The sequence below is a fragment of the Ovis aries genome, chromosome 21, assembly GCF_016772045.2.
Source record: "Ovis aries strain OAR_USU_Benz2616 breed Rambouillet chromosome 21, ARS-UI_Ramb_v3.0, whole genome shotgun sequence".
NCBI classification, from domain to species: Eukaryota; Metazoa; Chordata; class Mammalia; order Artiodactyla; family Bovidae; genus Ovis; species Ovis aries.
In genome coordinates, this window is record NC_056074.1 from 15442634 (window position 1) to 15467411 (window position 24778).

General features: G+C 49.4%; 1 protein-coding gene across 3 annotated transcripts in view; it reads right to left on the bottom strand.

The window, feature by feature from the left end:
• Positions 1 to 24463, bottom strand: part of USP35 (ubiquitin specific peptidase 35) — a 61768-nt gene extending 37305 nt beyond the window's left edge. For all 3 annotated transcript variants that reach the window (XM_060403948.1, XM_060403950.1, XM_060403949.1), the window contains exons 1-7: positions 24253 to 24463; positions 17197 to 17879; positions 16119 to 16251; positions 14434 to 14563; positions 13911 to 14012; positions 12127 to 12285; positions 7245 to 7438 (exon numbers count right to left, since the gene is read on the bottom strand). In XM_060403948.1, coding sequence (XP_060259931.1) covers positions 7245 to 7438; positions 12127 to 12285; positions 13911 to 14012; positions 14434 to 14563; positions 16119 to 16251; positions 17197 to 17869 — 1391 coding nt within the window. In that variant the 5' untranslated portion in view covers positions 17870 to 17879; positions 24253 to 24463. The remainder of the gene's footprint in view (positions 1 to 7244; positions 7439 to 12126; positions 12286 to 13910; positions 14013 to 14433; positions 14564 to 16118; positions 16252 to 17196; positions 17880 to 24252) is intronic.
• Between the last annotated feature and the right edge of the window lie 315 nt (positions 24464 to 24778).

A 24778-nucleotide genomic window follows, 5' to 3' on the forward strand; every position in this document is an offset into this window, starting at 1 on the left:
CATAAAACGGAACACATCTGAGTTAATTCTAAAGAGGTGGATGGACCTAGAGCCTATTATACAGAGTGAAGTACGTCAGAAAGAGAAAAAACAAATATCATATATTAACATATAGAGAGAGAATCTAGAAAGATGGTACTGATGAACTTATTCGCAGAGCAGCAGTGAAGACGCAGACATAGAGGACAGATTTATGGACAAGGATGAGGGAAAGGGGGGAGAGGCTGAGATGAATGGAGAGAGCAGCATGGAAGCATACACACTAACATTTGCAGCCAGACAGCCAAGGGGAATTTGCCGTATGACTCAGGACACTCAAACTGGGGCTCTATAATAACCTAGAGGGGTAGGAATGGGAGGGAGGCAGGAGGGAGACTCAAGGTGGGGGGGACATATGTATGCCTGTGGTTAATTCATGCTGATGTATAACTGAAATCAAACCAATACTGCAAAGCAATTACCCATCAACTAAAAATAAATAAATTTTTTAAAGTCACATAGAAAAATACAGATCTCAACTAAGGTAAATACATGAGGGATTATATGTAAAGAAAAAAGACAATTATTGATGCAATAGCTAGTATTACTATAACTTTGGTTTGAAACTCAAAATTCTTCCACATAATTCAGGGGACTAATGCATCTAAAAGAATTACTTGCTTATGTTTTAGGGCACACAATTACACAGATGTAATTCTGTGACATCAACAACCAAGGTGAGATGGGATAGAGCTGTGAAGGAGCCGAGTTTTTGTATGTTATTAAAGGTAGTAGCAGTAGTAGCACTGTTAGTCGCTCAGTTGTGTCCAACTCCTTGCAACCCCATGGACTGTAGCCCGCCAGGCACCTCTGTCCATGGATTCTCCAGATAAGAATACTGGAGTGGGTTGCCATTCCTTTCCCCAGGGGATCTTCCCAACCTGGGGACTGAACAAAAAAAAAAAAAAGAATCAACTGAACACAAAAGAAAACAGGAATGCAATAAAAAAGCTAGAGGGCATATGGAAAATAAAGAGCCCAATGGCAGAAGTCAGTTCCCTTCTAGAAAAATGGTACTGATGAACCTATCTGCAGGACAGGAAAAGAGACACAGACGTAGAGAATGAGCGTGTGGACACAGCGGGGGAAGGAGAGGATGGGACGCATTAAGCGAGCAGAATTGAGACAGACACACCACCACGTGTAACACAGCGGAAAGCTGCTGTGCGGCACAGGGAGCTCAGCTCTGCGCTCTGTGACGGCCTAGAAGGGAGGGATGTGGGAGGGAGGCTCAAGAGAGAGGCGGTACATGTATGCATACAGCTGCTTGACACTGCTGTACAGCAAAAACACAACACTGTAAAGCAATTATCCTCGGATCAAAAAATAAATTTAAAAAACTCTATAAAAGGTTTTAATAAAAGCAAATGTATTAAACTCTCTCACCCGAAGAGACTGGCAGTGGCAGAACGGATAAAAATACATCCAATTATAATACTGTCTATAAAAGACTCATTTGAGATAGAAAGACACAAAGAAGTTGAAAGTGAAAGGATGGAAAAAGAAATGCCACACAAATAATAACCAAAAGAGAACAGAAGTGGTTATACTAATGTAAGACAAAACAGACTTTAAGTCAAGAAAGGTAGTAAGAGACAAAAAGGGACATTATGTATTAATAAAAGGTTCAATACAGCAAGAAGACATAACAATTACAAACATGTACACACCTAATTACAGGCCATCAAAATAGATAATGCAAAAGTTAACAAAATTGAAAAGAGAAATAAACAATTCTACATTAATAGTTGGGGACCTCACGACCCCTCTCACAATAACAAACAGAACAACCAGACAGAAGATAAACAGAGAAACTGGGAAACTTAACACATATTAAAAAAACATTCTACCCAGCAACAATAGCATATACATTTTTCTCAAGTGCACAGGGACCTTTGTCCAGAAAAGACTATAAGTTTGGCTACAAATTAAGTCTCAATAGATTTAAAAGATAGATCTCATACAAAGTATCTTCTCTGACTACCACAAGATAAACTGAGAATTCAGTAAGAGGGAAAATGGAAAATTCACAAAATTGTTGAAACTAAACAACACACTTGTAAACAACCAATGGATCAAAGAAGAAATCACAAGGGGAAGTTAGAAAATACTTCAGTTCAGTTGCAGAGTTCGTGTCCAACTCTGCGACCCCATGAATTGCAGCACGCCAGGCCTCCCTGTCCGTCCCCAACTCCCGGAGTTCACTTAAACTCATGTGCGAGTTAGTGATGCCATCCAGCCATCTCATCCTCTGTCGTCCCCTTCTCCTTCTGCCCCCAATCCCAACACTTAGATATGAACAAAGACAAAAATACAACATACCAAAGCTTATGTGACACAGCAAAAGTGGTGCTCCTAAAGGAGGAAATTTATAACTAAAAATGCTTATATTAAAAAACAAGAAAGAAGGCTTAATCTCCAAACTATACAAATAGGTCATACGATTCAACAACAACAACAACAAAAAACCCAATTGAAAAATCGGCAGAAGACCTTAACAGACATTTCTCCAAGGAAGACATACAGGTGGCCAGCAGGCACATGAGAAGATGCCCAACATCACTATCAGAGAAATGCAAGTCAAAACTACAATGAGGTATCACCTCACACCAGTCAGAAAAGTCATTAAAAAGTCTACAAATAACAAATGCTGGAGGAGGGAGGGGAAACCTTTCTACACTGTTGGTGGGAATGTAAGTTGGTGCAGCCACTAAGGAAAACAGCTTGAAGGCTTCTCAGAAAACTAAAAACAGAATTACTGTATGATCCAGCAATCTCACAGCCAGGCACACACCTGACAAAACTATAATCCAAAAAGACACACGCACCCCTATGCTCAAAGCAGCACTATTCACGACAGCCAAGACATGGAAACAGCCTTCAGTGTCCAATGACACATGAACAGATAGAGAAAACGTGGTATACATACATGCAATGGAATATTATTCAGGCACAAGAAATGAGGGAATCTTATCATTTATGACAATTAGATACACCTTGAGGACATTACACTAAGTAAAATAAGTCAGACAAAAACAAACTGTATGGTCTCAATTATATGTGGAATCTAAAAAGACAGTTTCATAGATACAGAATACAGATCGATGGTTGCCAGAGATGGGGATTGGGTATGGGGGAAATAGATGAAGGTGGTCAAAAGATAACAAAGTTTCAGTTGCAAAATAAATAAAAGTCCTAAGAATGTAATGTACAGCATAGTTCCTATAGTTAGTAATACTGTATCGTATATGAAAGTTGCTAAGAGAATAAATCTTTAAATTTCTTATCAGAACAAAAAAATTTGTAACTATGTGTGGTTATGGATGTTAAGTAGACTTATTATGGTGATCATTTCATAGTATAGACATATGGTTGACCCTTGAACAATGCAGAGATTAGGGATGCCAACCCCCATGCTATCAAAAATCCATGCATAACTTTTGACTCCCCAAAAACATAACTGCTAATAGCCCACTGTCAACTAGAAGCCTTAAGGATAACATAGCAGTTAACACATACTTTTTATGTTATTTATATATCAACAGATATTTCATATATTCATGACATACCTTCTAGGCGACAAGGTTTGCCTTCAATTTTTTCTCAAATTGTCACAAATCTCCAAAACTTTTCCCAACATATTTATGAGAAAAAAATCCACATATAAGTGGCCCCATGCAATTCAAACCTACGTTGTTCAAGGGTCAACTAATGGTATACTGAATCATTACACAATACACTTGAAATTAATGCCGTTATATGTCAATTATATCTCAATAAAAGTAAATTTTTTAAAAAGCAACCTCTTTCAACAACAACAACAAAAAAGACTATCCACTCCACAGAGAATCTTTAAAAATGGTACAAATGAACTTATTTACAAAGTAGAAATAGTCACAGATGTAAAAAAAACCAACAACAACAACACTGGTTATGGTTATCAGTTACCAGGGGGAAAAGGAGAGGAGGAGGGATAAAGTGGGATATGGGGATTGACATAGGCACACTACTATATGCAAAATAGGTAACTAATAAGGACCTACTGTACAGAACTGGGAACGCTACTCAATATTCTGCAGTGGCCTATCTAGAATCTAAAAAAAGAGTGGATATATGTCTATGTATAACTGATTCATTTCGCTATACAGCAGAAACTAACAGAACATTGGAAATCAACTATATTGCAGTACATATTTTTTTTAAAAAAGATTATCCACAGAGTAAAAAGACAACCCTAGAAGGCTCTGGGAAAAAAAAATATTTGCCAATCATGTATGTAATAAGGGATTAATATTCAGAACATACCAAAAAAAACTCCTAAACCTCAACAAAAACAACCTGATTCAAAAATAGGCAATGGATTTAAACTGACTTTTTGCCAAAGAATAGACACAAATGGCCAATAAGCACATAAAAAGATGCTCTACATCACTAATCATTACAGAAATGGCAAATTAAAAACCATAATGACATGCCACCTCACACCCATTTGTTACTGTTGTTGTTTAATCGATAAGTCATGTCTGACTCTTTTGTGACCCAATGGACTATAGCCTGTCAGGATCCTCTGTCCATGGGATTTCCCAGGCAGGAATATTGGAGTCATTGCCATTTCCTTCTCCAGGGATCAAACTTGCATTTCCTGCATTGGTAGGTGGGTCCTTTACCACTGAGCCACCAGGGAAACCCTTACACCTATTAGTTAGTTAGTTAGTTCAGTCGCTCAGTCGTGTCCGACTCTTTGTGACCCCATGAATCGCAGCACGCCAGGCCTCCCTGTCCATCACCAACTCCCGGAGTTCACTCAGACTCAGGTCCATCGAGTCCGTGATGCCATCCAGCCAGCTCATCCTCGGTCGTCCCCTTCTCCTCCTGTCCCCAATCCCTCCCAGCATCAGAGTCTTTTCGGATGAGTCAACTCTTCGCATGAGGTGGCCAAAGTACTGGAGCTTCAACTTTAGCATCATTCCTTCCAAAGAAATCCCAGGGCTGATCTCCTTGCAGTCCAAGGGACCCTCAAGAGTCTTCTCCAACACCACAGTTCAAAAGCATCAAATCTTCGGCGCTCAGCCTTTTTCACAGTCCAACTCTCACATCCATACATGACCACTGGAAACAATAGCCTTGACTAGACGGACCTTAGTCGGCAAAGTAATGTCTCTGCTTTTGAATATACTATCTAGGGTGGTCATCACTTTTCTTCAAAGGAGTAAGCGTCTTTTAATTTCATGGCTGCAGTCATCATCTGCAGTGATTTTAGAGCCCCCCAAAATAAATTCTGACACTGTTTCCACTGTTTCCCCATCTATTTCCCATTAAGTGATGGGACCGGATACCATGATCTTCATTTTCTGAATGTTGAGCTTTAAGCCAACTTTTTCACTCTCCTCTTTCACTTTCATCAAGAGGCTTTTGAGTTCCTCTTCACTTTCTGCCATAAGAGTGGTGTCATCTGCATATCTGAGGTTATTGATATCGGATGACTTATTAAAAAAAACAAAAAAAAACAGAAATGTTGGAAAGATATAGAGAAATCTATACCTTTATGTACTGTTTGTAGGAATGTAAACTGGTGCTGTCACTGTGAAGAACAAGACAGAGGTTCCTCAAAAAGTCTAAAAAACAAAATTACCAAATGATCCAGTAATTCCACTTCTGGGTATGTATCTGAAAGGATCATAAGCAGGGTCTCTAAGAGATACTTGTGCTCCCATGTTCATAACAGGTAAAACACAGAAGGTAAAACACATCATTTTGCCAATGAACAGATTACCAAAATGTGGTTTATACACACAATGGAATATTGCCCAGCCTTTAAAAAGGAAAGAAATTCTGCGATACGCAGAGTATAACCAAAGCACTGGCTCTATATGGATGAATCTCAAAGATATTTACTAAGTGAAATAAGGCAAAAAGACAAACACTGTATATGAGGTACTTAACGCAGAGACAACAATCACAGAGGCAGAAAGTATAACGGTGGTTACCAGAGGCTGTGGGGAAGGGAGAATGGGAATATGGGCAGTTATTACTTAATAGGCACAGAGCTTCAGATTTACAACAGGAAAAGAGTTAAAGGGATGGATGGTAGTGACGGCTGCACAACAATTGTGAACACAGTCTGACACCACTGAACTGTATACTTAAAAACGATTAACATGGTAAATTTTGTTATGTGCATTTTTAAACACACACACACAGAAAAGGAAAATTGAGGTGCCTCCCCTCGTGGTCCAGTGGCTGGGAATCTGCCTGCCAAAGCAGGGGACACGGGTTCGATCTCTGGTCTGGTACTAAGACCCACACGCCTCGGGACAACCAAGCCCACGTGCCACAACTACTGAACCCGAGCACCTGGAGCCTGTGCTCCGCAGCAAGAGAAACCTGCACAGCAAGAAGCCTGCGCACCACAACCAGGGTGGCTCCCGCTCATTCCAACTAGGGGAAGCCGGCGAGAAGCAACTAAGACCCAGCACAGCCACAAAAAAATTAAAAGAGGAAAATAGGGAGGAAAGTATGTCTGCTTCTGTGGCTGAAACCTTGATTGATCTTTAAGCAAGTCATCAGTTGAATAGGTACCCACTGACAACAACAATTTTGTTTCACTCCAGTACTCTTGCCTGGAAAATCCCATGGACGGAGGAGCCTGGTGGGCTGCAGTCCATGAGGTCGCTAGGAGTCGGACACGACTGAGAGACTTCACTTTCACTTTTCACTTTCATGCATTGGAGAAGGCAATGGCAACCCACTCCAGTGTTCTTGCCTGGAGAATCCCAGGGATGGGGGAGCCTGGTGGGCTGCTGTCTCTGGGGTCGCACAGAGTCGGACACGACTGAAGTGACTTAGCAGCAGCAGCAATGCCAAGGAAAGTGGAAGTTCTACTGTGGAAGACACTGTCCACCCTCTCAGACTCTAGGAGAAAAGTGAGTGATGTCGACCAACACAGCAAACCCACTTCCCGCTGCAGCCTGGCCCCCAAATCCCCACCTCAAGTTCCCATCAAGTCTTGACCTATTGCCTAGACAACGGCCTGCAGCCCTCTGGGAGCTCTCACCTGCCCTTCACATACCCACAGACCTCAGGGAACTGTGCCCATGATACACAGCAGGAGCCCCCCATCTCCAACCCCCAGCCCTACCCCCACACACCAGGAAGCCCAGCAGACAGAGGCAGAGGCAGACAAGAAAGATAAAAGCAGCACCTACTCGGAAGCCATGAACAAGGCCTGAAGGATGCTGTTCACGTAGCACGTGTTGCCCAGGTTGATTAAACCAATCTTGCCCGTGTCTGACTTGGCCATGAGCCGGGGATAAAAGCCGGCCAACTCACTCTTCTGTGAGGTCCAGGCGTCCTGCCCCAGCAGCTGCTTGATTCGGTCCTCACTGGGAACATGGAGGTCCTGAGTGAGGAACAAGCCAGAGGGACGCTGAGCACCAGGGTTAGCTCTAAGAATACCACCTCCTCCAGGAAACCCTGGAGTATAGCCCATCACACACGGGTCAAGCACACCACCCAAAAAATGTCTCAGAGATGTGTGTGAACAGTCCCCTGCTTTCAAACATATTCTAGGTTTTCACCTTGACATGTGGGCCTTCGAGATGATCTTTCATGTCACAACTGCCTTTAGAAAGGGGTAAAATCTTCACTACGTAGATGAAAAAAACGAAGACCCAGATAGAGAAAGGATTTTCTGAAGAGGCAATAAATGAAGACTCTATTATATGTTAAGATGAGCCCAGGATGAGACACACTTTAAGCAATGACAGCACCGGCCCCCTGGCCCAATCCAGCCGTGCTGAGCTCTCAACCCTGGTCCTGACTCCTGTGCTCACAGCTCTCTGGCTGTGGTCAGTAAGCCAGCCTGACTCAGCGAGTTAACCTCCCTGGACCTCAGTTTGCTCATCTGTCAAATGAGGACACTCCTACCGTATGTCAGTTCAGCACGCTATACTTTAACGGGGCCTGCTCCTATTTACACCTTCTTCACGTTCAAGTTCGCACAGTCAGCTTTTTCAAATTAGTCTCACACACACACACACACAGACACACACACACACACACACACCCCACCCCACCCCCACCACCCCCCCGGCCCACAGTCAGGATGGTGGGAGGATCCTGGGGGTCTGAGGTATGAGTCCTTGGTCACAGGCGCAGGGTTAGCACACTTGACCACTCATTACCCTTTTTCACACCGGACAGCCGCACTGAAGAGAGTATAACCAAAGCGCTGGCTCTAAGGATGACATAGTCTAAAGAAAAACGCCTTAGCATAATAATGCAACATTATTCACTAGATTTAAGTGGTATTCACGACAGCTCCTCTAGCCCCGTTCTTATTTCCAGATCTTAGCACAGTTCCTAGATCTGTCTAAGGTTCCTGAGCTTCAAACCAGCTTAGCACTGAAAGCCCTCATCAATGCAAAAGGTAGGGCTCAAGCAGTGGTTTAATACATTTGCTCACTCATTTCCCATGATGGTTTATCAGATAATTTATCAGATTAGTCAGTCACCTCCCACAGATAGTAAAAATACAGGAGGTGCCTGAGGTAAGAAGCTAGGCATGTGTGCTTAGTCATGTCCAACTCTTTATGACCACATGGACTGTAGCCAGCCAGGCTCCTCTGTTCATGGAATTTTCCAGGCAAGAATACTGGAGTGGGCTGCCATTTCCTCCTCCAGGGGATCTTCCTGACCCAGGGATTGAACCCACTCTTGCATCTGCTGCACTGGCAGGCAGATTCTTTACCAGCTGAGCCACCAGAAAAACCCAAAGAAAAGAAGCTAAGGGCTCAGTAACTTTGTAGTCCCTTCTTTTTTCTTCCTACTATCCCCAATCCAACCCCACCCCACACAAAACATAAACAAATAGGGACAAAAAGACAGAACCAACACTCCCTGCTCCATCAACACCACAAAATGCAAAAATATCCACACTAAAAAAAAAAGAAAGAAAAAAAATCAAATGTCATTTTCCCCAAAGAAGGTAACTTTGTACTCACAGGAGAAAAAAGAGAATAAAACAAAAACTTTCAAATAACTTTCAAGCTCCTCCTGTTACTAGAAATCTACATAAAACGTAGCTCCCTCAGCAAGGACCACAGCCCCCAGAGAAACTGCCATAACTTAACACAACTGCCTAAGTGAGAGAACTTTCCAGAATTTATAAAGGTGCCTGTATACAGAGGTCGGGAAGACTCCCTGGAGGAGGAAATGGCAACCCACGCCAGTATCCTTGCCTGCAAAATCCCACAGACAGAGGAGACTGGCAGGCCACAGTCAATGGGGTTGCAGAGAGTCTGACATGACTTAGCAACTAAAAAACAGCAATTCAAAGGATGAATAAAATGTGGAAGAATTTAATAAACAATAAATCCTATTAATACTTTGCAGACTTGCCTCTCAAACTGGCTTGTACCAAAAGGTAGTCAAAGCCATACAAGTATCACACATCTTCCTAGATCTATATTAGCTAAAATCCAAGGAAGAAAAATATGTTTCTATTAAAACAGATTATGAAGTATAATTATGAAGTATATACTTGAATCTTTGATATGACTTGAGATTTTACAGAAACTGAGCTTGTGTCAGGCTGCTTGGGGTAACTCCCCTCTTCTGGGGTCAAGTACTTCGGAGGAGATGTTGAGAAGCCCAGATCTGCTGGACCGAGCAGTCACTCAGCCTCATTTTCTGCCCATCTTCTCGTCTCGCCTCTCTTCCACCACACGTGACCACCAAACTGGACGTGCACGTTCTTGCTCCCACACCTTATCCCCTGGCCTCCTCCTCCCAGTTCCTGTCCCTCAAGGTCTATATATATCCCCTCTCCAGAAGACTTTCCATAATCTTCTCAAGTGGGGGCCCTCACACTATCTACACCTGTCTTATAGAGCTTAACTTCCTATAGCCAGTTGAATATGTATTTGCAGACTCACCTTGCCCCTCTGGATCAGGCCATAGCCTCCAGTGTGCAAAACCTGGATCTCCCTCCGTGTCAGTTTCCCCTGGTGCCCAGTTCAGGGCCGTGCTCCCTCTTTGTTCACGCCTCCATGATACCATACGTCACACCACAGTCCTGTTCATTCACTCACTTATTAGACACACAGATCAAAACGACACGGTCCCTGCCCATCTGAAGCTCACAGGAACAGTCATTTTCAACAAGTTTGAGTCCTGTCTCCTCTGCTCAACCACCTCCAGTGCCAAGGAGCTCATGATCTAATAAGGGAGCTGCTTCTACTGTTGGTTAGTTCTGACTGTTTCAAAAAAAAAACAACAAAAAACTCTTTCTCATGCTCAATTGGAAGAACTGAGAAAAATCCAAGTAAATGACAGGTTGTGTTTACCTACTCTCATTCATGGTGGATTGTTCCCTTGTGTGTTTTGTAATCTGGGGATTATAAACTCATCTTTAGTAGAATTTTATCTTTGTGGCTTGAAAGCTGTTTCTTGTCTGCTTTTATTAGGCAACCCTTGGGTATTACAAGTTTATGACCACTTTCAGTGTTAGTATCTGAGCTTAAGGGGTCCCATAACTGCAAAAAAAGATAAGAACCTGAACCCCTAAAACCACATGAGAGCAGTCCAGTGATGACAAATGTCTTTTTTCCCAATCCAAGCCAGAGAACTTTCCTTGATGTCTATTTGGGACCATGTGTATTTTTTCTAAAACATCATTTGCTAATAGTAAAGCCTTTCTTGGGTCCCGAATTACAGGGGCCACTTGATATTAACTCCCTCCTGGGGGCAGGCCCTAACCTCAGCTCCTGTCCCCACCAGCTCATGCCCCATGGGGGCTGAGGCTGGCCATCTCACCCAACTTCCCTCCCCACCTCATGGCTAAAGAGTATCACTTCTCATTCACCACTCTGGAATTTGATTTTCTCTTCCTTTTTGGCCCTTGTGGATCCTTACTTACTCTCTTGCAAGCTCAGCTATATACTTAACAAGATGTTTGTTATATTTTAACAAGCATTTCTCGGTGTTTTGCAATGGGACATTTCTCAGGTTACTTTTCTGCTATGTTATAGAAATGGAAGTCAGATCATACGTCCTCAAAGGATCATCACGTACCTGGACATCGTCACCCACATTTGAACCTGTCCTCTGCATCACGCAGTGGGAAAGGGCTCGGCAACCCTGGGCCCTGGCTGCATCTCTCACTATCTCCATGACTGTGAATAAAATACCACATCTCTCAGAGTCTCATTTTCCTCGTCTATGAAACTGCAACAACATCAGTACCTGCCTCATAGGTTTCTAGTGAGCAAGAGAAGACAGAATGTATTGGAAGACACTGGCAAGTGTGACTCTAGCTATCAACACTGGTTATTCTCCTAGCTGTTCAGATGAAGCTGGGTTCAGAAGCCCTTTTCTTCCTTGCAGCCTCCTCCTCTGACTGGAGGAGATCTGTCCCTCCTCTGCCTCCTCACTGCTCTTGGGCTGATTCTCACATGCACTTCATAACCTGCTTAGATCAGATTTATGAGTAAACACGTCAGTCACCCCACTGGGATGTGAGCTTCTCAAAGGGAGATTTGATCTGCCTCATGCCTGCATCCCCAGTTCCCAGCCTGGGCCCGGCACAGAGTGGGGCATAAGTCTGCTCCTGGAGCGCTCAGTCTAAGAGCAGACCGACACACAGACAGTGACGACGTGTGGCAGAGGGATGGACTAGGGCTGTGGAAGCTCAAAGAGGCCATGATCCAGCCAAGGGGCAGGGCTGGGGTGGGGGGTCATTCAGAGTCATCAGGGAAGGCTTCCTGAGGCAGGTATCCCTTCAGCAGAGCCTTCAAGAAGGCTTAGGAGGAGGAGCAGGAGCTGTCCAGGCAGAACAAGAGAGCAGTTTAAGTTAGAGTGATTGGCACATACAAAGGCTCAGAACAATCAAGACAGGAAGATCCATCTAGGGGAATGGCAGGTGGCTCAGGGTGCCTGAAGCACAGGATGGGCCGGGGGAGACGATGGGAGACAGTCAAGGGCTAAAGTATGGACGGCTGCCACCAATCTGCAGCGTGGCCTTGAGCAAAGCCCAAACTGGCACCTCTGCCCGAGTGGGGTACAGGAACAGTGAGGACCGTCGCTCACCTTGATGGCCTCCATGACGGGTTCATACAGATCCGGGAAGCCGGGAAACCGGAACACCATGCAGTGGACCAGCTCCGCCAGTTGCTCCAGGCAGCTGGTCCCCGAGTTGGAGTCCTCCTTGACCAGAGATGCCACCATTGGGGGGATGTGAGGGAGGAGCTGTGACAGCAGAGGAGGGTTAGTCAGCACCAGTTTCCCCGCCTGAGTTGTGGGGCAGTGGTCAATGCTGGAAGCACCCAGAGATTTTTGAAAGCAGGGAGGTGTGCCCACCTGACCACTGTGCCCCTTACCTGCATGGGGCTCTATGCTCTGCAGGCAGCTGACTCTTTACAACACACGACCTTGGATACTCTGCCTCACTCTCTTCATCTGTTTAATGGGACAAATAGATCCCTGCTCACAGCTGAGGGCAGGCCTGAGCCCCAGCTATTGAGTATCAGCCAATGGATCTCCCTGAAGAGCCCGAAGGCCAGAGTGACCCGGGTTACTCTGTCACCCAGGAGCGATGCTGGGGCCACAGTGTGGTCAGCTGGTGGCAGCCCTGCCAGAGATGAGTGGCAGCAAACGTTTATCGTGTGAAGCACTTCCTCCTCACAGTGACATGTGGCGATTACTCTCCCCATTTTATAGATGAAGAAACTAAATGAGACAGGTTATGTAATTTGCCAAGGACTTCACCAAGGGTTATGGCAGAAGTTGCTGTCGGAGCCAGGTCTGTATGAACCCAAAGCCCATTTTTTTTCCCTCTGTACTACAGAGTGTTAACTTTCAAACCTATAGGGAAGCCACACCATAATGTACCAGGGATGGAAGAGTCAGGCTACAGAAACTGGAAGCAGGAGAGCCCAGGAGAAGGATGGGGAGGGAAAAAAAAAAAAAAAATATATATATATATATATATATATATCTCAAGTCCCTTGTATCTAACAGGCTATGACAAATGTGACCTCATCTAACCCTGTTCCACCAGCCTAAGGGTTTACCCCCACCCCACGCTGAGAGCTAAGTGTCTGGCCCAAGGCCACCACATCTGATCAATGGCAGAGCTAAGACTCAATCCCACGCAACCCCAATCCTTGGTTCGCTGCTCTTCCCACTGTGCAAGTCAGGAAGCATGTTTCAGCACTGATCAAGGGCCACAAGAATCCCGGGCCCCTTCTGCAGGGCTGCGGGCTGCTCTTCCCAAGGGAGGGCCCAGAAAGCAGCAGAGAGGGCCTGGAGCCGAGGCCAGGCCTCCTGGGTGCTGATGGACAGCAGAGTTTAGACGGGACTCCTGATGGACTCCTAACCTATATTGGGTCAGACCAACTCAGTGAGACCAACTCAGCTGGAATCTTCCCTGTACCACTCACCAGCAGTGTGCCTGCAACATGCAATCTAATCTCCCTAATTTGCAGTTTCTTCAGTTGAAAAATGGAGAAAATGACAGAAACCTCTGTCTTGGGGCTACTCTGGGAGTAAAATGAATGAACATGGGTAATGTCTTTAGCACTGTGTCTGCCACAGAGCTGGCACCCAAGAAACACCGCTGCCGTTCATTCTAGGCCTGGCACTCTACTCAGGGCCCAGGCGGAGTGTCACACGCACTCTTTGGCCTACGTTTTCTATCTGTAAAATTGGATCTCAAGTCTCTTCCAGTGCTAACATCCAGGTACTGGAGGTCTTAGCCTTCAAGCCCCATCACCTTAAGCCCCAACAGAGATAACACGTCTGGCCTCTAGCCAGACCAGTCGGGGATGCAGGGCCACCCACCCATCCTCGGGGCAACATGCAGGGCCCCTTACCAGGTGGAAGGCCTCATGGGAGTGCTGGAAGGTCAGGAGCATGTACTTGAGGACGGACAAGGCAGCGCCCCGGACAATGGGATACAGAAGCTTGGAGAAAACCTGGAAAAAAAAAAAAAAACCCTGGTCAGGAGTCCCACAGACCTGAGCCACCCAGGGCCAAGTGTAGCCACAGGCCTGAAAGGGGGCCAGAGACTCCAGAGTCGAAGCAGCAGACCCATGAGGGAGCAAGAACCCAGAGGTGCTCACAGACTCGGGTGGATGGACAGCCAGTGAAATGCACAGCAAGACAGTCAGATATCGGATGGATGGATGGACCAAAAGTGATAGACGCACACACTTGAATGAAGAGTCAGAGGAGTGAATGGGGGAAACCTGAGGCCCAGGGGAAGCAGTGAATTGTCCCCGGTCACCGTGAGCATGGGTGGGAGCCTCAGTGCTCTGCCTCCCAGACCTGCACTGCCCCTGGCAAGAGACCAGCGGGAAAGGCCAGAGGCCAGGGCTAGGACAGGGGCCCACCAACCTTCTCAATTTTGGCGAGTGAAACCTCGATCAAGATGCTGAACTTCTTAACAGCGGCCAGACCCTTCAGCAGTGCAATGATCCACTTGTCAATATTCTTCCCCAGGGGCCAGGACACCCAGTCGATCATCCTGGTGAGGGGAGTGACAGTGACGCAAGGACCGGGGAGTCCCAAACGCCTGGGAGCGGGCAGCCCAGGGATCAGCCATACTGACCTGAGACCCCCCCACACTGACTCACACCTACACAGGGCGGCCCTGGGGTCTGGAGGATGAACAGGACACCCTGGGGACTACAAACGAGCCAAGCACAGGCAGCCGGCAGAGACTGGGGCTCCCAGCCCGGCAGGAGGGAAGCCAGGCCCTCTCAACGTCCCAAACCTCACCCCACACACACTGCGCTGCAGTGGCAGAGCAGGGCTTTCAGCTGCCTCTGCCTGGACTGTGCGGCCCAATGGCAGGAGAAGTACTGCCCCCAGGCCAGAAGCTCTGGCTCCCACAAACCTTCGCTTGTGACCTGGAGCAAGTCACTTACTCTCTTTAGCCTCAGTTTCTTCCTCTGTCAAATAGAGACGACACCTACCTCACAGAGCTGTTTATGGATTAAGAGATAACAATGGCTAACCGATGACATTTATTCAATCTGCAACAGGCACTGCTCTGCCTTACATGTATTAACCCATGTGACCTCCGCACAAAATAACACCTGCATGCATGGAGCATGAAGCTGCCACACAGTAGGTACTCGGGGAAAAAAAAGCACTAATATCATTATTTTTATACTTGGAAGCTCCTACTACAAAGAAAAGCAAAGAAATAGTAAATATGGTAGTAACAGCTACCACGGCACTATTCTAGGCACGATGTAACATCTCATTTTACCTAATTCAACCCTCACAACAACCCTGTAAGATGGGTCCAATTATACTACAAATTACACATGAGGATGCTGAGGCAGAGAGGGGTTGAGTAACTTGCCCAGAATCACACAGGCAAGAAGTGGGAGAGCCAAGACTTGAACTCAGGCAGTTTATTTCTAGAGCCCACTCTCTCACCTACTAAAGACAAGGAATCCGGGAAGGCCCAATGGAGGAGACAGTGGATCTGCACACAGGAATGGAAAGAATGGTAGGGGGAGGCGGGATGCCAGGCGGATGGAGTCTGCAGAGCCAAAGGCCTGCAGGCCGGAGGGTAGGTGTCATATTCTGAGATCACCGGCCAGGCAGGTGTGGCTAGATCACAGGTGTGATGATGTTCACATGAGGTGGGGGATGTGCAAGAGCTCTGTGAGCTGAAAAGTACCCAAACTCTGTTTACCATACTTGCCAAACTCAGAAAGCACTTCATAAAGTGCTTTTATCTCCTATCATTGACCCCATGGGGGCCTAACAACTTCTTATACTGCCTCTGCTATTACAGATGGGACAACTGAAGCTCAGAGAGTCCGCTGACTGGTCTAGGGTCACAGAGTTGGTATCCAGCCCGAGAGCATCACTAGAGCAAAGCTCTCTGTGTCTCCCACCTGCAGCCCTGGGCCTGGCACAGGAAGGGCTCAAAGGATGGATGGACTGAACAAGCATGAGGGCCTGGGCCCTCTGACACTAAATCTAGCCCAGCAATCCCACCCAGTGGAAGGGGCTTCTGGGACACAGAGAGAGACCTGACCACCACTCGTCTCTCAGCCCACCTGCTGATGGCAGTCAGCATCTGGGAGTCCGTCACACTGTCATCATTGCTGAGGTTCCGGACGACACCATCCATGAGCTCCAGTGGGAGGTGCTGGACCACACTGGCGAGGGCACTAGACGGTGGCTCCTCCTCTGGAACAGGGGCGGGGGCTGAGCTTGGAGGACAGATGGGCCCCACCCCTCCCCTAGCACCCCATATCTTTCATGCTGCCAAGGAACTAGGGGCCCTCTGCAAAGAGCACACTGGGGCCTCCTCCTCACCTCCTACAGCATCCTGGCCTCTATCTCATCTTAGCTCATTCACTCAACAGACCTTCACTGGCACTGCTTTGGCCCTGAGCTGAGCAAAGAAAAAAGTACTAACCCCTAACTACGCCTGTATAGGCCAGGCCCTTAGATAGTAACAGTGGCGCTGGAAAGAACAGGAAGGAGGGCAATGTGACTTGAGGGGAGGGAGGACATTCCCGGTGAACCGAACAGACATTAAAAAAAAAATTAGTCATCAAAATGTGTTGCCCAATTGTATGAAAGACCTAGGTCCTTACACACCCAGCCTTGGTTCCTCCTCCTGCCAGGTGCATTCCCTTCCTTTCCCATGAACAACCCTATAATCAGGGAAGGCAAAAATTTTATTTTAGTCATTTAAACTACAGTCCAATTTCCACAGCTGTCAACAGCCAAGATTTACAGTTCACAGTTGACAGGTACAGGCTCCATCACGTCTCTGGATCTATCGCTCTGCCTGCCCTGAGCACCCTACCCCTGCTGCCTGGCGCTGCCCAGCTCTCAAGGCCAGCCTCAAAAATCATCACTTGGAAACTCACCTGACCCACAGAGCATGATGACCATCCCCCGCTTCCTGTTGACTCACTCACCCCCCTCCCCCGACTCCCCCTGGCCAGAGGAGCGGACCACAGGATCGGAGCCCCCACCTCCACCCGCAGGAGCTCAGGAGGGGCCTGCTAAGTAAAGGCACATCCCCCCACACACCCCTGTGCATACACCACACCACCAAGGGGGCGCGCCACGCAGAAGACTGCACGCACGGGCCCCACTGCGGCCCCAGGGCACACGCACCTGTGCAGGAGATAACGGCGAACAGCTCCTTGAGGCAGGGCAGGATGGCAGCAGGCTGCGCGCGCCACAGCTGCGCCAGGAGCCCGCTCACCTGCTGGGCCTGCTCCAGGAACTCCACAGCGCCCTCCTCCCCCTCGGCCGGGCAGCGAAAGCGGCCGAGGCAGCGCACAAGCTGCTGGCAGAAGAGCAGGCGGTGAGGGCCGTCGGGGACGCAGCGCGGGTGCCGTGCCAGCAGCCGCGCCACCTGCGCGCAGACCGCGGGGCCCGGGCGCTCGCACACCGTGCGCAGCACCTCGCGCCGCAGCAGCGCAAACACCTCGTCGGCTCCGGGCCCCTCGGGCAGCAGTTGCAGGCAGAGCTGCACGCAGGCCAGCGCGCGGGCGCTCGGCGGCCCGGCGCCTCCCTGGAGGAGGCGCAGCACGCGGCGCGCGCTGAAAAACTCGGCGAAGACCTCCGGGTGGTGGCGGCCGGCCACGTGCAGCAGCTGGCAGCCCACGCGGCGGGGCAGCTCGTCGGCGCCGCTCACGTAGAGGCGCGTACCCAGCGCCAGCAGCGCCAGGCACTGCTCGCGCTCCAGCGGCTGCCGCGCCGCCTCCAGCACGCGCCGCACGAGCCCTTGCTTCACGCTCGCCGGGTATGATGATGTCACCACGGCCTCCAGGATCTTGTCCATGGTGGCCAGGCTGCGGGGGACAGGGAGCAGGGTCACAATCTGCCCGACAGGACCGAGCCCCACCCCCACCCCCAACGTGGTCCCCTGCGTGCTGAGACTTGGGGGCGAGCAGCTCAACCTTTCTGGGCCCCAGCTCCCCATCCGTGAAATGGGGCAAGGATGCGTTCGTCCCTGGGAGGTATCCTAATGAGGTAAAAGCACAATGCCTGGCACATAATAAGCCCCAGTGGATTGTAATTATTGCTGATGCATCTCACAAAGGCAACATCTGAGTCTTCCCGTTTGCTCCGCCCCTTTGCCTCTCCCCCACCCACTCCCACCTCCACCCACGGGCCTCCCTGACCACCTAGTCCATTCTTGGCAAGGCAGGTAAGAGCTGGATCTAGAAGCTGCTGTCCAGAGCCCTGGCCAAGTCATGTCCTGCGGGAAGATGAGCTGTGTGCACACACAAATCACTCCTCCAGGGAGGGCTGACAGGGCTTCCAGAGATCCCTGCACACTTTATTCCGCCCCCAGGCAGATTCTTGCTCTTTCTCAAATGACCTACCCTCTTCCTCTTTGTGTTCACTGTGCCTTTCGCCTGAAACATCCTATCTCCCAAGACCTCCACCATGAACACACATTCATACAACCAGGCAAAGTCCTGTTTTTCCTCTAAAGCCCACTTAAAACACCCAGACCTTAATTAGAACTCCCTGGACCTCCAGGCTTGAATTCAACCCTCAACTGGATTCCTACAGCCACCTCCATTGGCCACTTCGTCCACTGTAGCTGGGATCACACAGTGCCGGGTTGTATGGATTCAGATATCCTCCACCAAGGCAGAGCACCTTGTCTTTGTGCTCAGCCCCTGCACAAGGGGGCCCTGTCACCTCCCGAGCCTCAGCCCACATCAGCCCCTCATTCTGGGCTCACTGTATCCTCCCTGCCACTGGGCGCTTGCACTTGCTTGTCGCACCTCTCCCTGGTTGGCTAACACTACAAACCTCAGCTCCAACTTCTTCCTCACGGAGGGCCTGCCTGACATCCTTGTATGGGTCAAACACCCCTGTTAACAGTTTCACAGCATCCTATCCTCCTATAGAGCACTAATCATGCTTTCTTGGTTGGGGTCATCCTCCTGCACTATATTAACATATAGATTCCTGAGGGCAGGAACCAAGTCAGGTTTTGTTCACCACAGTATCCCCAGTACCTAGCACAGTGCCTGGCACACAGTAGGGATCTGCTGAATGAGCAGATGCAGTGTGTGTTGAGAGTTATTCCTTATTCCCCTGAGCCAAACCTCTGCCCTTCTCCATTTGGGCTGTTTTCTGGAAGACTTCATCCTAAACTGACCCACTGTGATTCCTGACTCTCATGCTGGTTCCCACAGGTTCAGGTCCTAAAAGGCAGGATCATTTCTTTGCTTCTTTTGTTTAATCTCATACCGGGCAGGACCCAGTATAAGGCTCAGTATATGGTAATTGTTTAATTAAACTTATTGGGTCAGTAAAAACTACTCTCTTAAGACCTGGAGTAGGTGTGAAGACATGCCAGAAATTTCATAGATGATGGGCCAGAAACTTTTATTCAAAACCACAGATACTGTGGGACCCCCAGCTATGTGCCAGGCCCTATGGAGACACTCCCTTCTCTGTCCTAGCTCTCCACTGAGACCAAACCTCCATTACTACAAGTGTTACAATGCAATGGACTCATTTCTCTCTCTCTCTCACCAGATTGTGAGCTCCTCCAGGTAGGGACCAGCCACTGCAGAGTAGGTGCCCCTGAGGAGTTTACTGTGGTTAGAGGGTATAGCTCGGGCACAGATAGCAGTTCCTGAATGCTGGCCTCGCTGCTTCAGAATGACCTCAGCATTTAGTACAAGTTCATACCCCCCAAGCCTGGAATGGTGTTAGACCCTATTCTTTGAGAGTCATCCGGGATCCATTCTGCTTACCATCCAGAATGATAGAGGCTCTCTGAGCCTCTATTTCCACCCTGTAGGGCTGTTGTGAAGACAAATATAAAGGCCTTAGCCCTATGGTGCTGGGCACAAGAAAGTGCTCAGAAAGTGTCAATGCTTTTTGCTTTAGAAGCAAAGTCCTCGCCCTTAGGAGATTCCAGTCCGGTGGTGGAGACAGATGCATTGGTGGAGTGCCAATGTAAGTAAGGTATGCTCTCAAAAGGCCTTTAAAAGTGTCTTTAAAAATGAGTCTGCCTTCAGCTCTGGTCCTCTCTTTCCTGGGCAGTCTCTTGTGGACCATCCCCCAAACCCCTACCCTCCAGACTAGTGGACTTAATACTTTCAACCCAAAATGCTGAGAAACCCTGGTGTTCAGGCAACAAAGGAGAAATCCTAATCAATGAGATATTGACATCATGTGTGGAGGAAAAATACCTAGGGCAGGCATAAATAGAGTTCTGGCGTTAAGGAAGGCTCTGGAAGTAGAAAGAAAATCAAATTAGGAACGAGGAGTCCTGCACTCAAGTGTGACCTGGAATAAATCCCATTTAGTCCTGCAACTCATTGTGTGACCTTGACCACATAATAGCATGAGCCTCTTTTCTGTAAAATGGGGATAAAAAGCGAGGGATCAGAGGCTGGCAATTTCCTATTGTTCTACTTGATACCTGCCTCATAAGGTGGTCTGTGCCTGGCAGCTGGGAGCTCGGTCAGTGGAGCCATTCTAGGAGGGTGTGATCTCCAAGGCCAGCCGTGCAGCCTCTGTGCAGCCTGTGGCCTGACCAGTCTGGCAAGCCCTGTCTACCTGCCCCTACTCCCACGCAGGCAGTCTGAGGTCAGCTGTCACCATGGTCACCAACGAACCCACTCAGCAATATACTGGATGCATTCATGCAACGGGGTTTTTAGAGGCACGGACCTCACCTGACCCATTCCAGGCCACAGAAGGGAGGCAGAATAATGCCTGCTCTCCCCATGGCACGGGTTGGGAAGCTGAGAACCGAAAGGGACAAAGACGCGCCTTGGCAGGGTGGGATTAGAACCTGCACTCGGCCTCTCTTGGGGAGGAGGAAACAGACTGCCAGTGCTCCTCGGGGTGGTGGGGGGGCTGCGGGAAGAGTGGGGAACTACCTTCCTTCTAGGCTATGGAGGAGGATACGCCCTATCAACGCTGGCTCTGACCCAAGAGGCACCTACCCCATGCCAGATGCAGCAGCAAACAGCAGCCGTGCCCTCCCCCAGAAGAGCCTGCATCAGAGTAGAAGACTCGGGTTCTCTGCCTCAGAATCACCAGGTGACCTTGGGTGAGTCCCTCCTGAGACTCCTCAGCCTTCTCATCTGGAAATGGGGACCATTCTCAGCCTACTGCTGATGAGGTGGAGAGGGCAGGGAGGTCCCTGGTGGGCTACTGGTTAGGATTCAGTGCTTTCACTGCCACGGCCTCGGTTCAGCCCCTGGTCAGGGAAATGAGATCCCTCAAGTCACCAGGCACATCAAGGCCTAGATACAGTGTTAGCTGCTCAGTCGTGTCCGACTCTTTGTGACCTCATGGACTGTAGCCTGTCAGGCTTCTCCATCCATGGAATTCTCCAGACAAGAGTGGGTTGCCATTTCCTTCTCCAAGGGATCTTCCCAACCCAGGGATCAAACTCAGGTCTCCTCCATTGCAGGCAGACTCTTTTACCATCTGAGCCACTAGGGAAGGATAATAGATGAGCCAAGGGCTGGATAATAGATGAGAAAAAATAAGAGTCTATTCTTGGGAAATCTGCACTAAGAAGGAAAACTGATACTGTCTGGAGACAAGGAGATGCATACTCCTGATCCAGCTGATTCTGGAAGGAATTTCATCTGTTAACCCTCACTGCCAACTCATCATTTCCATTCTTTCTCCTGAGCTCCAGCCCCGCCCAATATCAGCTCCTTTCTACCTCTTGCCTGGACTAGTGCAGTAGCCTCTCAACCAATCCCCATTTTCCCTTCCCCAATCCAGCCTCCACTAGAGCCATGTGTAGGAGCACAGAGTCCAGGTTTCAGAAATAGTCCAGCTACTACCCCTACTGTGGCCACAACCGTCAAGGCTGGTGTTTTCCCACCTCTCGGAGCCTATAAAGCCCCAAATGGGAGATGACCACCTGCTCACTCCTTAGCCTTTCCCAGCCAGTGCTACGGCTCCTCCCCACATCCTTGGCTTATATCTCTCACTGCTGACCTGGGCAGCCTGGGAGTTCCAGCAACATCCAGCTTGCTCCAGGAAGTGGGAAAGCACACGAGAAGAAAATCACGACCCTTCCCCTGGAAAGTCCGGGTCCCTTTAACTGTCCCTCTTAAGTGACCCTCCGCCTTTCCAAGGTATATTGACAGTCTCTGTTCCTGCATGATAGAGACTGAATGTACCCACTGTCCATCACTCATCAACCCCAAAGCACCCTGTGTGTTGTGCATGTGAGCACAATGCCCTGCCTCACTCTCTCCCTGGGCCCCAGCTCAGACTTCCCCATCCCTCCCCGGTCTCTCCCACTCACCCTGCAAATATCGGCAGATCAACCTCATTAGATAATAAACTCCATCCTGCCGTGCCCCTGCTCAGAACCCTCAAGGTTTCCCCAACCCTTTCAAGGTAAAGTCCAAACTCCTGAGCCTGTCATTCAAGTCTTTCCTGTGACACTAAGCTAATATGGGGCAGGGTTAGAGATGAACTTGACAAACTCCATTTGGTGGTGGTAAATCTACAGGAATTTGGGCAGTGGGCTTTTTCCTGCTCGACACTTTGGGGACGTTTTCTCTGCTGGGAAAGGGCTTCTCTCTTTTCTCTCCTGGCAAATTCTGACTCATTTTTCAATACCCAGGTCACATGACCCCTCCTCTGGGAAGCCTTTCCAAATCCCCCCTGCAACTCAAGTCTCTGGGCTTTGGCCTCCCAAGGCCGTCTTCACTTCTTTCATCCCTCGGCAGTGGAACCAGATTGATTTTATATCCATCTCCCCCACCAGGTGGGGATCTCTTTTGGGAGGAAGTAGGCCCAATTCCCCTATCTGTGCCCAGTGTCCAGCACAGGACCGGGCACAGAGGTGAAGGAGTGCCAAGTGACCAAAAGACAGGACAGCAAGATGAGATAAAACCAAGGATGTCGCTAGAAAAGCTCCTTCCAGGGACAGGCCTCACCCTTGGTCCATTCACCGCCCCCTGGACAGGTCCAGTCGTGCATATCCACAACCCTGAGAATCTGAAAACCTCAGCCAAGAGAGCCCCTACAGAGGTCACTGGATGGGCCATTCTAGAAATGACTCCAACAACCAGAGCTGAAGAAAAAGAAAACAAACAAAGAAGACTGTTCCTGGTTAACTCTGAGGTAGAAAGCTCACAAAATCTCCTGGGACAGGGAAGGGTGCTTCAAGGTCTCACTCAATCTCTTCAGATGCCGGAGCGCGCACAGCAACCCCCCTGCCACCCCACTGAGAAGCCCATTTCCTTTCCTCTTTGACCCTCAGACCCAGTCTCCCTCCTTTGGCTCCCCTGGGTGCTGGAGCTGCCTGTGGGAGGGGAGAGGGGAGCACCAGGCTGTCCTTCCTAACACCCAGAAGCTCTCCATCCCTGGTCCCTCAGGCCTCTGGACAGCAGCATTCCTCTCTGGATTTTTTTTAACTGAACTTCTATGCAAGGCAGCCCCGGGAAGGATCCCCTTGCCATACTACCAGGAGACCTTCATTTGGGCCACCAAACTGTCACCCCGAAATAAAGGGGGAAAAAAAGGAGGTGGGGAGAGGTTATCAGTAAAAACTACCTACAGTTTTATTGAAGGGGAACTGAGGAAGGGAAGAGAAGGTGGGATATATTCCCTTCTCAGAAACACATAAGCAATGGGCCCCTCACACACTTCTGATGGCCGCGCCCCCATCCCCACCCAACCCCGGGCTTTCTGGAAGGGCGGGTACCAGGCTGACATATCCGGGGTCTCCTGTTCACAAGGCTTCTTGTAGCTGGAGTACGCCCTGGCCGAGAATGCAGAGAATAACAGAGCCCATTCCAGCGCAGGTGGCCTCTTGGGCGCCCCCAGTTTGTAACCCACCTCGGCCCCATCCCACCCCCTCCAGTTATACCACTGCACCTGCTCCCAGCCCAGACTGGGGCTGCGGATCTCACGAAAGGCCGGTGAGCTTCATGCTATGTTAGGCGCCGGTGCCCTCAACCCTGAGGGGGGCGGGGGCAGGGGCGGGGTCTCTATGTACACAATTGATGAAGGAGGAGATGGAGGCCCAGAGAGGGGCAGCTACTCGCCCAAGGTCACACAGCCAGGCCCATTATGCACCCAGACCTCCCGCCTCCCAGCCCCGGATTCTCAGAGCCCCACGCGCGTGTCCGGGCTCTCGAACCATCAGAAGGATGGTTCAGACACTCCCTCCCACAACCCGCACACACGCCCCAGCTCCCTTACCTTCGGAAGCCTGATGGCCCCGGCCTCAGGAGTCAGCTCCTAAGGAGGGGAGCTCTGGCCGGGAAGGAGCCAGGCTGGGCCAGGCGAGGTCAGGGCGGGTCCTTGGCTTTCCCCGGAGTGGGGGCGCCCGCCGCCAAGTCCCAGACGGCAGGGATGCTGCTTCCACTGCAAAGCCCAACCTCTCCACCCGGCCCTGCACAAGTCTGTAACTGGGGAGCTCGACTCAACGGCGTAGCCACAGGGCTGCGGGGCGAAGTGGGGGGGAGGGGCGAGGTGCGGGAAAAGGGGCGGAGCCGAGCGGGGGCCACCCCGCGAACCGCCACTCAAGCTGCGTCCCCTTTAAGACCAGCCGGCCTGAGCGCGGGTGGGGGCGGGGCGGGAGCGGGCCGGCTAACTGCAATGCCTCCCGGGAGATGAAGTTCGACGCCCGACGCGCAGAGCTACAAAGAGCCTATTGGAGGACTACAAGTCCCAGAGAGGAGCGGGCGGGTCCCGGGCCGCCACGCCCCTGGGCTGGGCTCCGGCC